This window comes from Leptodactylus fuscus, chromosome 5, assembly GCF_031893055.1.
Source record: "Leptodactylus fuscus isolate aLepFus1 chromosome 5, aLepFus1.hap2, whole genome shotgun sequence".
Classification (NCBI taxonomy): domain Eukaryota; kingdom Metazoa; phylum Chordata; class Amphibia; order Anura; family Leptodactylidae; genus Leptodactylus; species Leptodactylus fuscus.
The window spans coordinates 138,271,394-138,283,444 of NC_134269.1; the positions used below are offsets into that span (position 1 = coordinate 138,271,394).

Below are 12,051 nucleotides of genomic sequence, written 5' to 3' on the forward strand. Positions count from 1 at the left end.
TTTCCTACAATTGTGGGGCTTTAGCCTTGAAGCTAAGACTACATGTAGCGAAACACAGTGTTTCCGCAGGTATAATTGACACGCTTCCATGTTCAAAAGCGCTAAAGTTTTTTAAATCACAGCATTTACGCTGCGCGTGTTTTTCTGCAATGTGGGGGTGGGATTACGCCACTTAGGGCCGCAGCCTAAAAACTAAGCTGTTACTGGACCAAACACCTCTAACTTACTATTCATAGCCTATCGACATTTACGTTAAATCCCCAAATTGCGGAAACACAACATTTTTGGTTGCTGCAGAAATGCAGTAAGAAAAACTTTACTTACATGGGGCCTTAGCCTTAATAAGGGAAGAAAAACTACAGGGAAAAACATAGCAAAAAAACAAAGAAAAATGCTGCGGATAAAAAGCAATACGTTTTCACAATTTTTTTCATTGGTGTTTCTTAGCAGCAGTTTGCTACATGGGGCCGTTGCCTTAAGCAGACTCAGAGAAGAGACCATGCCACATAAACCCTGCGCCACTAATGCTAAGTAGATGGCAGGTAGGTAAACAGATCAATGTATAGGTGCTTGCCTGAACATTGTGGCCCCTTCATACAGCTGATCAGTGCCAAACGTCAGACTCCATCAACATGATATTGATGACCTTTTCTAATGACAGGCCTTTAATTATTGTGGTAGTAATATGTTAAACACAATAATAAAACAGCAAATAATCAATTGGCAAGCGGTGTGCAGTGAAAGCACATGGACCCCTTAGACTATAATGGTGTCCATGTGCTTTCTGCGCAGTCTCTGCACGAGTCATGCGGACAGGAAATTAGATCGTGAACTACTCTTCTGTCCGCATGTCCCATGTGGACACCGCACAGAAAGCACATGGACCCATTATAGTCTATGGGGTCCATGTGCTTTCACTGTACACCGCCTGCCAAAGCATTTGGTAGTCCATTCTGGAGGATCCCCATGCGGACTCCCCCAAAGGGATTACCGATGCAGATGTGAATGAGGCCTTACAGTCATTTTCGCATCAGGATGTCATCTTTACTAGTGAGGCATGAATAACTGTGCTGGGCTCATATGCTGGGTTCTTATTTAAGCTATGACTATCATGCTTATGGAGTATTTTGTATTATATATATCTGAAGAATATAAAAAACACAGTATAGACCATATAAATCAGTGTCACTTTTGTATAAGATGGGTCTGTCTGGAAAATTCATAGAAGACAAGGGAAAGGAGTGCCTGCTGAGGAAAGGGGGGTGTTGAAACATAATTTTCTTTCTGTACCGGTATTGAACGGTACAAAATAAAAACCGTTATATTCCAGATCATCTTATATAGTAGGAATACAGCAATGAAGGTATCTAAAACTAAGATTTCAACTATGGATGAGTAAACAAAGTCAGTCTCTTCTAAAAAGTCAGGGACAGATTTAGTAAGACTGGTGTAATTACCAATGCTGTGGGTGCTAGCTTTACTATAGTCATCCAGCTCCTATAGCACAGGTACTATCTGTTAAATCAGGAAAGGAGGGAGAGGGTGGAATAATCTGGGGACTCGAGGGATAGCTCCAAACATATGACCTGCGGTCAGAAACAGCTCGGAAGGAAGGTAAATTTAACTCCCTTGACAAACTTTTAAATTTGTACCATTTTCTGTCTTCAGACATGATTAACTTGTTGGACGTTCCTGGCCATACCTACTTAGTATTTAAGAAATAGAAGTTGTAAATTTTAGAGCAAATATGATGTGTGCACCAAAACTTGTGACTGGGGGTACAAAGTGTTAATACAGTGTAAGCAACATCAGACTTAATATATTGGCCATATTCAGTCCAGGAGTATCCAGCATCTACAACCCAGTAGCATTTCCCCTTCCATCTGAATCAACCTTGTGCAGAGAATAACTACTAGATTTTAAGATTTCTAATAATACAAACACTTGAAGTGTTAATGCATAAATAAAACCCTAATATAAAAAGAGTTTTCTATTTCACATGTTGGTACCAGCAACAGTCTTTGGATTGATCTAGCAACTTGTCTTCCAGTCATCCATACTGGCTTCCAGGTAAAGTAATATACACAGCATTCACAAGGGTTAATGGTGCTTGGAGGAGGGTGGGTTGTGGATCCAGTCAAATATAATAAGTGACATGCTTCCGATCATGAATATAAAGCCGACCACAAGGAAGATAAAAGCCTGTTGGATCAAATATTACAATTAATTCATAATCTTCAATTACCATAGATGTCTTCTAGGTCTGTTTTTCTATATATTTAATGTTTACCCTGCATATGGAATAATACTGGCGCTATAGTAATAAAGTACAATCATATTCACAGTATTACAATAAAACTTATATTATAGAAACCTATTTACTATTATGTTTAGGTTTAGGTCTATAGAAGATGAAATATGGACCTGATATTTATTAAAGAGGACCTTTCATCAGATTGGGCACAGGCAGTTCTATATACTGCTGGAAAGCTGACAGTGCGCTGAATTCAGCGCACTGTCGGCTTTCCCGATCTGTGCCCCGGGTAAAGCGCTATCGGTCCTGGTACCGTAGCGCTTTACAGTCAGCAGGGCGTTTCTGACAGTTAGCCAGGGACGCCCTTCTGCCCAGCAGCGCCTATTGCGCTGTACTGTGGAGCGGGGAGGAACACCCTCTCCCTCTGCTCACACATTTCATCTATAGACGAGCATTATCAGGAGGGGAGTTCCTCCCCGCTCCACAGCACAGTGCGATAGGCTAACTGTCAGAAACGCCCTTCTGACTGTAAAGTGCTACGGTACCGGGACTGATAGCGCTTTACCCGGGGCACAGATCGGGAAAGCCGACAGTGCGCTGAATTCAGCGCACTGTCAGCTTTCCAGCAGTATATAGAACTGCCTGTGCCCAATCTGATGAAAGGTCCTCTTTAATATTATTGAAGCACAGCACCCTCTATTGTTGTAAAGTCGCCAGTAACTTTACAAGAAACATTCCATCTTTTCCACTGTTCCAGGAACAATGACTAATCCTGAAGGGCTGGCTGTACATTCTTTGGGCGTGTAGCACAATATTAACAAGTTTAGACAATGTTAATTGTCTTGAGCAACAAATGATAAGAGCTTTTATATTTGTGTAGTGTTATGAAATCGGATGTCATATGACTGGATAGAACATGAGCCGTTTAACAGGTGTTTATTCTCCTCCATCCAAGTCTACAAGGAATCTTGTTCAATAAGACATAATGTGGAAAAGACACAGAGACATTACACCATGACTACTGTAGGGGGCACCAATAATATTGTGTACAGTATTTGTATTATACTGTAGCTATACTTGTATCATATTAGAAATTGTGTGTGACTATAGAATGTGCAGAGGCAGTAGTCACATCCGGACCATGGTATCTCAGAAGAACCATCGGTCCATCTTCCACATGAAAAGTCATCAGTATCATCAATGTTACATTGAATATAGGGGATGTTTTGTATTGGATCCCAGGAGCTTTACATTGTACATCTGGATCATTTACAAAAATCTCAAAACCTGCTCTTAAATGCTATTCCATAGAGGTGCAGGAAAATGAATTTACATTTTTTTCACCTTTTGTGTAACAGTACTCCCTCTGCTGGTCACAAAATTGTATTACAAGCTGCTGAATATGTGCATAATGATTCTGTGATGACTTTAGTGACAAATTCACTTGTCTTACCCCAATTTTTTGTGGTGAACGAAAAGGTTCTTTTTTCACTATTCGTAAGTAAAATGCAGCAGGAAGAATAAAAATCAACATGGTTGCTGCTGACGCACCTATTGAAAAGAAAAGAATTTGTTCTGTATTCGACATGTGAAGTCTTGTTGCAAGCTTTGGCTACACAAAAAAGGTGTCATAGGTAACTTTGCTATTAAAATATGAATTAAAACAGGTTATTCTGATAACAGTACTCAGGTATAGATAATTCTCTAAAGGTAGACTACTGGTCATTAAAAATATATGTATAATATAATAATAGTACATTATTATTATTATTATTATTATTATTATTATTATTATTAGAGATGAGCGAACACTATTCGAAACATTCAAATAGCACGCTCACATAGAAATAAATGGAAGCGGCCGGCACGCAGACTTTGCCGGCAGCCGGCCGCTTAACCCCCCATGTGCCGGCTACGTCCTTTCATTTCTATGTGAGTGTGCAATTCGAAACGGCTGTTTCGAATAGTGTTCTCTATTATTATTATTATTATTATTATTATTATTATTATTATTATTATTATATATTATAGTTATTATTATTATGCAGCAATGTACATTCCTTTCCATTCATGTAAATAGAGTTGTTACATCATGCAAAATGTCTGCAATAAATTTGCCACATATGAACATATTCTAAAAAATAATCAAATTGTTTGCCCCATATCTAGCAAAATGTAATTCTATAAAACAAGTAAAGTATTACACTTGTGATAACTAACCTATGAATCCAAATATATCCTTAATAGTGGGCACGAATATAACTAGAGTGTTGTTAAAGGCCAGGAGAAAAAATGCTATCAGGAAATGCCGTAGTAAATTGAATGGTCTTCCAGGAAATAGCAATGTAGTGATTGATGTTCGGATCTGGAAAACAAAAATGAAACTTATTACATGGAATGCTTATTCATGAAACATTACTGAAATAAAAGAAGTCGTATAAATACATACTAAAGATGAAAGAAACGGTTGATAGTGAGCTAGACTCATTGCAAATCTTTAAAAAATTCTTGAGGTTTGTCACCAACAAACCATTATTATACTTTGAGCTCCCATCAGACGCCAAAATATAATAAATAGAGGTCCAGGGGAAGTGTGTAAAATAACAAACAGTCTTACTCACCTCTCCTGAGCTCCATAGAGATTGCTGCTGGTCCCTGTCCTGTTTGGGCCTCTTCCTATCTCCTAAAGTGATTTCTTGGTGGAATGGAGCATCCCAACATCATGTCACTTACCATAAAATGTCATGACTTTGGTGCGCCCCTTGCAATTGCTGAGGCCAAATAATAGGCCTCTTCAAGTCCTGGTGCCGCTGACATTATACAGGATGCTGTAAGAGGCCCGAGGAGGACGGGAACATGCATCAGACACTGAAATGGAGTCCAGGAGAGGAGAGTAAGAGTATTTGTCGGAGGAACCTCTTGAATATTCACAAGACGATTCTCAGTGGTTGAAATGGAAAATATGCAGCAAAAACACATTGTTTTTCACGGATTTTCCATTGCATTTTGAATGTTTTCCTTCCCCTCATAAATCTATGCATTTTCGACATAGCTGCCTTTTTTCTATAATATGTGGATAAGAATACATAAAGTCTCATTCTCCGTAAAATGCTGTTTTTTTCTGCTTTATTTCCGCAACAGTCAGAAACGCTGTGTTTCTGCAAAGGGTGGCCTTAGCCTTAAAGGCACTTTGTATATTCTATGTAAAACATTATCATCATATGCTCCAGGATATTTCCCAAGCAAACGTCACATTCTTTTCCACATTTACACAACTAGACTGGATGACGTAGAGCGAGATGTACTGTACGACTTTCACTGCAGTAGCTGAGGAAGAAGTAGGTGAGAGTTCACATGTGGCATGTGGAAGATTAAATTACTAAGCACACAATGTTATGGGTGTGGACAGGAAGATGTAGTTACCTTAAGGTCTAATGAATTTTCACCGGATTATTAAGTAAAACTGTATGAGCCGTATGTTATTAATTCATGGAACTGAAGGAACTTGTTTAGTCCTGGAACTACATTGTCATTTGCCCAACATGTTTCTATGCACTGTACCAATGATCCCCATATATAATGTGCCATATATGTGACTTTTCTATGAGAAAATGTTTTGTTATTTTATTACGTTTCTTTTTAGGCTGAGGCCTAAAAGGGCGCTCACACTATTGTTTTTTGAGCAAACAATAGTGTTCTAACCCCCTCACAGGAGTTACTAATGATCATTTGACTCTTCCTATTAGGGACCTGTACTAGTTTCCAGAATGTGGGCGCCATGTTATGGAGGAGGGGGGGGGGGTTTCATGCTGATGAGAGTAAGTGATATAATGCTATTATTAAAAAGCATTTAAATAAACATCTTTAGGCTAAGGCCCCACGTTGTGGCAACGCATCGCTTTTGGCTGCTTCAGAAGCACAGCGGAAAAAATGCTGTCGTACCAGCAAAGTGAATAAGATTTAATTAATCTTAAAAATTATGTTATTAACACTGTCTGGAAGTGTGCGGCCACCTGTTTCCTGTTTAGCTGGGAGATCCTTTCTGTTCTATTCTGTTCTGAAAGTAACATTTCAAGCTATACAGTAAGGTCATAAAAAGTTTTAGAGAACTATATACCACTATATACATACCAAACATCTTTTAAGTTTTTAAGAATGCTGTTTAGCTACAAAATCTATCTTAGAGTGCATTCACATGGAGTTTTGTGGCGCTGATTTTGCCACAATAACTCGAGTAAAGAATTAGCGCTGAAAAAAAGACTCCCATTGACTTCAATGGATTCCATTTTATTTGCTTAGAATGGAACCCTTTGAAGCCAATGGGAGTCTTTTTTTCAGAGCTGATTCTTTACTCGAGTTATTGTGGCAAAATCAGCACCACAAAACTCCATGTGAATGCACTCTTAGGCTGGGATCCCACGTTGTGAAAACACTGTGTTTTAGTAGTCACAATGGAAACACCTCAGCAAAAACCATACGCTTTTACAGTATCTACATAGGGGATGAATTCTGGCTAATCCCATTCACACATCACAGAAAAACATCTGCAGCGGAAATGCTGTAATTTCAAAATCGCAGCATGTCAATTATACCTATAGAAACGCTGGAGTTTTCCGTATAGGTATAATAGGGGCAGAAAGGAGTTTTCCTCTGCAGTGTTTTACGCAGTGCTTTTTTGCTGCAGCATGCTTCCTGTGGCCTTAGCCTTAAACAGTTGTCTAGTCAATAGTAGGCAGCGATTATGTAACAGGCCCTGGGGTCCCATGGAGTGGTCTTTTGTTCTTAGTAACAAAGCACTTGTTCTGAATATGCTCAACCATAAATGGCATGCCTGGGCACATACACATAAAGAAAAGCACAAGTAGAAACATCCTCATACAAATAACATTTCCTAAAATCTTGTCAATAGTCAATCTTTGATCTCGGCCATAGAAACTAAGCTAGGTTTGTCTGTCCAGAAACCAAAGGGTTAATCTGTTTTCCTGCATTCCTAGCTATTTATGTATGAAAAGGTTATTTATGACCTTAGTGAGCTTAGATGGATAACCCCAAGGCCTACTGCTGGGACAAAGATTCTCATTTCATGCCCCAGGCAGCATAAACAAGCATTTGCCTATGACTGAATCTGGCAAAATTCATTTCTATATACATATATATATATATATATATATATATATATATATATATATATATATACAGAGAGAGAGAGAGAGAGAGAGAGAAGAGAGAGAAGGAGTAAGATTGAGAATTACATTTTTTGGATTGCGTGATTTAGAGATTCTCTACTTAAAGTAATGTTAGATTTTAATTTTACAATAATAAACCAATGTCAATTTTTATTTACATATAAAAAAAACTCTCCATCACCTTGGAATGTGTCTCTCTATTTAGAGTCGCACCTTCCATGAGGCAACCTGATGTGAGCCTCGTGACTCAATCTGTGGCTAGCATTTTTTTAATCGGCCATTACATATTGGTTTATTACAACAGGTTGCAGACAATATTTTGCTCACTGATCTCCACGCCTGTTGAGTACGCCTTCCACTTCTTCCTCCAGAGGGCAGAGATCAGTGAGTAAAGCATTGGCTGTTACCTGTTAGAATAATCTAACAGGCAGGAGCTGAATCTCTGTGGCACCAAGGGAGGTGAGTATAAACAACATACCTCTCCTGGGTGTCTAGTGGTCCCCCAATGTCCTCCTCAGGCCTCTTCAGACCTCTTCTAGCCTGCGCCATGACATTATGACTCTCGGCATCCCACGTGACCACAGAGGCCCAATTGCAGGTCTCAGCAGTGATCCCACTGCGTGTGACATCAGATAAAGGCCTGAAGAGGATGTTGGGTACCACCATTGCTGTGAAGATGCTCAGGAGAGGTGAGACAACTCGAGTATAAGTGATTGTTATTTTTCCTTACTATACCCCTTATTCCCCTTATTATATTCTACAGTTTGAAGAGACCCCAGAGTATAATAGCACTTTTTAGATGACAAACCCCAAACGTATTTGGGTTCAACTCAAGTGGAGAATCTAAGGCACTGTGTGGAGGTCAAAAGGGGGCCAAAAAGAAGAAGGCAATATTATTTATGTGGGCCCCAAAAGGGACAATATACACTACTTGTTCAATAAATAGAGAATTGTTTAAAAAGAAAAAAAGGGCCAATATACTGTGTGGGGGGGAAAAAGAATAGTGCGATACTATGTGTGGGGGCTTAAAAAGGGCCAATATAATGTGTTGACTAGTAAAGTGGGTAAGATACTGTGGGTGTCAATATAGGGGGAAATATACTGTGTGGGAACCAATAAACGAGACAATATACTGTGTGAGGGTCAGTAAAGGGGTGTTATACTGTGTGTGGTCCGATGATGGGGATGTTATACTGTGTAGGGCCAATAAAGGGGGCATTATACTGTGCGTGGGCCAAATAAGGGTTTTTTTTTTTACCTCAAATGTGACACATGACTTACAATTTTACTTAGGGGCCCCCATCACGGAATCAAAGATTGCGAGGTTAGGTATTTTTTTTCTGGGGGGGGAGCATCTTTTCTATAGGCCACCTCAGGCAGCTGAGAGGCCAGGTTCACCTCTGCCTATATTGATATTTTGGGAACTGCCTTTAAGCTATTTTACATTCTTTAGCATCAGTGTCTTCTACTTGCTGACATCTATCCAGAGTGACAGGTAAAACATGTTCTCTTCTTGAATTTATGAAAGTGCTGACAATAAGTCGTTTTTCATGTACTCTCTACAGTGATGCATATGACTGGAATATTCAGTAGTATTAAATTCTTAATAATAAATAATAAGTGACATAGTTACTATCTTGCTATCTGTAGTTAATACATTTATTGCACAGCTCTGAAAATAAGACATTGCAGTGGTGTCTCCAAGCAAACATTTTGTGACAAGATTATATTTAGAGCAAATGAAAGGCAATACTGCCATAACAAGCCAGCAGCTGCCTTAAATCTTCACAGCCGAAGTTCTAGTGAAAGCCATTGCTAAGAATGTTCACCTTCATTCTAGAGCTTATTCTACATGAAAATGGAATTTTTTTTCCATGACAGCAGAGGGCACTATAGATCAGCATGCCTATATAGAGATTTCCCACTTAATTATACACTTACATGCTATAGCTGTTCACTTATATTAATGTTTATTCCTAAAGTATCTAATATTAGCGTGAACCGTCACGTAAAGCAAGTTTTTATCTTGTGTTTAGTCTACAATTTTATTTTGTGCATTTTATCCATTCTTTAAAAAATGTCAAACCTTACCCATAGGCCATGGCTCCATATTGTGAAAAATGCTGATGCAAAAAGCGCTGCGTTTTACAGTACCCGCAAAGTGCATGGGATTCTAGCTAATCCCATCTACACATTGCAGAAAATAAAATCCGCAAAAGTTGTGTTATCAAAAACATCAATTATACCTACTGAAACGCTGGCGTTTCACTATAGGTGTAAAAGGGGCAGAAAGTCCGTAGAGAAAACACTGTAGACTTTCTGTAAAAAATGCTGCAAAGAAAAACACAATGTATTTTCACTATGGACTTTGCATTTTTGGCTGTGGCTCGCTATGTGGGGCCTTAGCTCTAGAGGAGTTTTATAGGATGCCCACAGATCATTCGGATAGGTCAGCAAATTCTGATTGGTGAGGGTCTGACACCCAGAATGCCCAAAGATCAGCCGCACCGATCAGATATTGATAACCAGTCCTAAGGACATTATTATTATTATTATTATTATTATTATTATTATTATGATTAGAGATGAGCGAACACTAAAATGTTCGAGGTTCGAAATTCGATTCGAACAGCCGCTCACTGTTCGAGTGTTCGAATGGGTTTCGAACCCCATTATAGTCTATGGGGAACATAAACTCGTTAAGGGGGAAACCCAAATTCGTGTCTGGAGGGTCACCAAGTCCACTATGACACCCCAGGAAATGATACCAACACCCTGGAATGACACTGGGACAGCAGGGGAAGCATGTCTGGGGGCATAAAAGTCACTTTATTTCATGGAAATCCCTGTCAGTTTGCGATTTTCGCAAGCTAACTTTTCCCCATAGAAATGCATTGGCCAGTGCTGATTGGCCAGAGTACGGAACTCGACCAATCAGCGCTGGCTCTGCTGGAGGAGGCGGAGTCTAAGATAGCTCCACACCAGTCTCCATTCAGGTCCGACCTTAGACTCCGCCTCCTCCGGCAGAGCCAGCGCTGATTGGCCGAAGGCTGGCCAATGCATTCCTATGCGAATGCAGACTTAGCAGTGCTGAGTCAGTTTTGCTCAACTACACATCTGATGCACACTCGGCACTGCTACATCAGATGTAGCAATCTGATGTAGCAGAGCCGAGGGTGCACTAGAACCCCTGTGCAAACTCAGTTCACGCTAATAGAATGCATTGGCCAGCGCTGATTGGCCAATGCATTCTATTAGCCCGATGAAGTAGAGCTGAATGTGTGTGCTAAGCACACTCATTCAGCACTGCTTCATCACGCCAATACAATGCATTAGCCAGTGCTGATTGGCCAGAGTACGGAATTCGGCCAATCAGCGCTGGCCAATGCATTCTATTAGCCCGATGAAGTAGAGCTGAATGTGTGTGCTAAGCACACACATTCAGCACTGCTTCATCACGCCAATACAATGCATTAGCCAGTGCTGATTGGCCAGAGTACGGAATTCGGCCAATCAGCGCTGGCTCTGCTTGAGGAGGCGGAGTCTAAGGTCGGACCTGAATGGAGACTGGTGTGGAGCGATCTTAGACTCCGCCTCCTCCAGCAGAGCCAGCGCTGATTGGCCGAATTCCGTACTCTGGCCAATCAGCGCTGGCCAATGCATTCTATTAGCCCGATGAAGTAGAGCTGAATGTGTGTGCTAAGCACACACATTCAGCACTGCTTCATCACGCCAATACAATGCATTGGCCAGCGCTGATTGGCCAGAGTACGGAACTCGACCAATCAGCGCTGGCTCTGCTGGAGGAGGCGGAGTCTAAGATCGCTCCACACCAGTCTCCATTCAGGTCCGACCTTAGACTCCGCCTCCTCCGGCAGAGCCAGCGCTGATTGGCCGAAGGCTGGCCAATGCATTCCTATGCGAATGCAGACTTAGCAGTGCTGAGTCAGTTTTGCTCAACTACACATCTGATGCACACTCGGCACTGCTACATCAGATGTAGCAATCTGATGTAGCAGAGCCGAGGGTGCACTAGAACCCCTGTGCAAACTCAGTTCACGCTAATAGAATGCATTGGCCAGCGCTGATTGGCCAATGCATTCTATTAGCCCGATGAAGTAGAGCTGAATGTGTGTGCTAAGCACACACATTCAGCACTGCTTCATCACGCCAATACAATGCATTAGCCAGTGCTGATTGGCCAGAGTACGGAATTCGGCCAATCAGCGCTGGCTCTGCTGGAGGAGGCGGAGTCTAAGGTCGGACCTGAATGGAGACTGGTGTGGAGCGATCTTAGACTCCGCCTCCTCCAGCAGAGCCAGCGCTGATTGGCCGAATTCCGTACTCTGGCCAATCAGCGCTGGCCAATGCATTCTATTAGCTTGATGAAGCAGAGTGTGCACAAGGGTTCAAGCGCACCCTCGGCTCTGATGTAGCAGAGCTGAGGCTGCACAAGGGTTCAAGCGCACCCTCGGCTCTGATGTAGGAGAGCCGAGGGTGCACTTGAACCCTTGTGCACCCTCAGCTCTGCTACATCAGAGCCGAGGGTGCGCTTGAACCCTTGTGCACACTCTGCTTCATCAAGCTAATAGAATGCATTGGCCAGCGCTG

At 41.2% G+C, this 12,051-nt stretch overlaps 2 protein-coding genes across 2 annotated transcripts in view; both read right to left on the bottom strand.

Annotated features, from left to right (window-relative positions):
- The window catches only part of SLC38A1 (solute carrier family 38 member 1), a 203,401-nt gene that overhangs the window by 169,632 nt on the left and 21,718 nt on the right, over window positions 1–12,051 (bottom strand). The gene's annotated exons all lie outside the window — the stretch shown is intronic.
- Window positions 932–12,051, bottom strand: part of SLC38A4 (solute carrier family 38 member 4) — a 78,013-nt gene continuing 66,893 nt past the window's right edge. The window contains exons 14-16 of the mRNA XM_075274359.1: window positions 4,475–4,619; window positions 3,708–3,805; window positions 932–2,202 (exon numbers count right to left, since the gene is read on the bottom strand). Coding sequence (XP_075130460.1) covers window positions 2,101–2,202; window positions 3,708–3,805; window positions 4,475–4,619 — 345 coding nt within the window. The 3' untranslated portion in view covers window positions 932–2,100. The remainder of the gene's footprint in view (window positions 2,203–3,707; window positions 3,806–4,474; window positions 4,620–12,051) is intronic.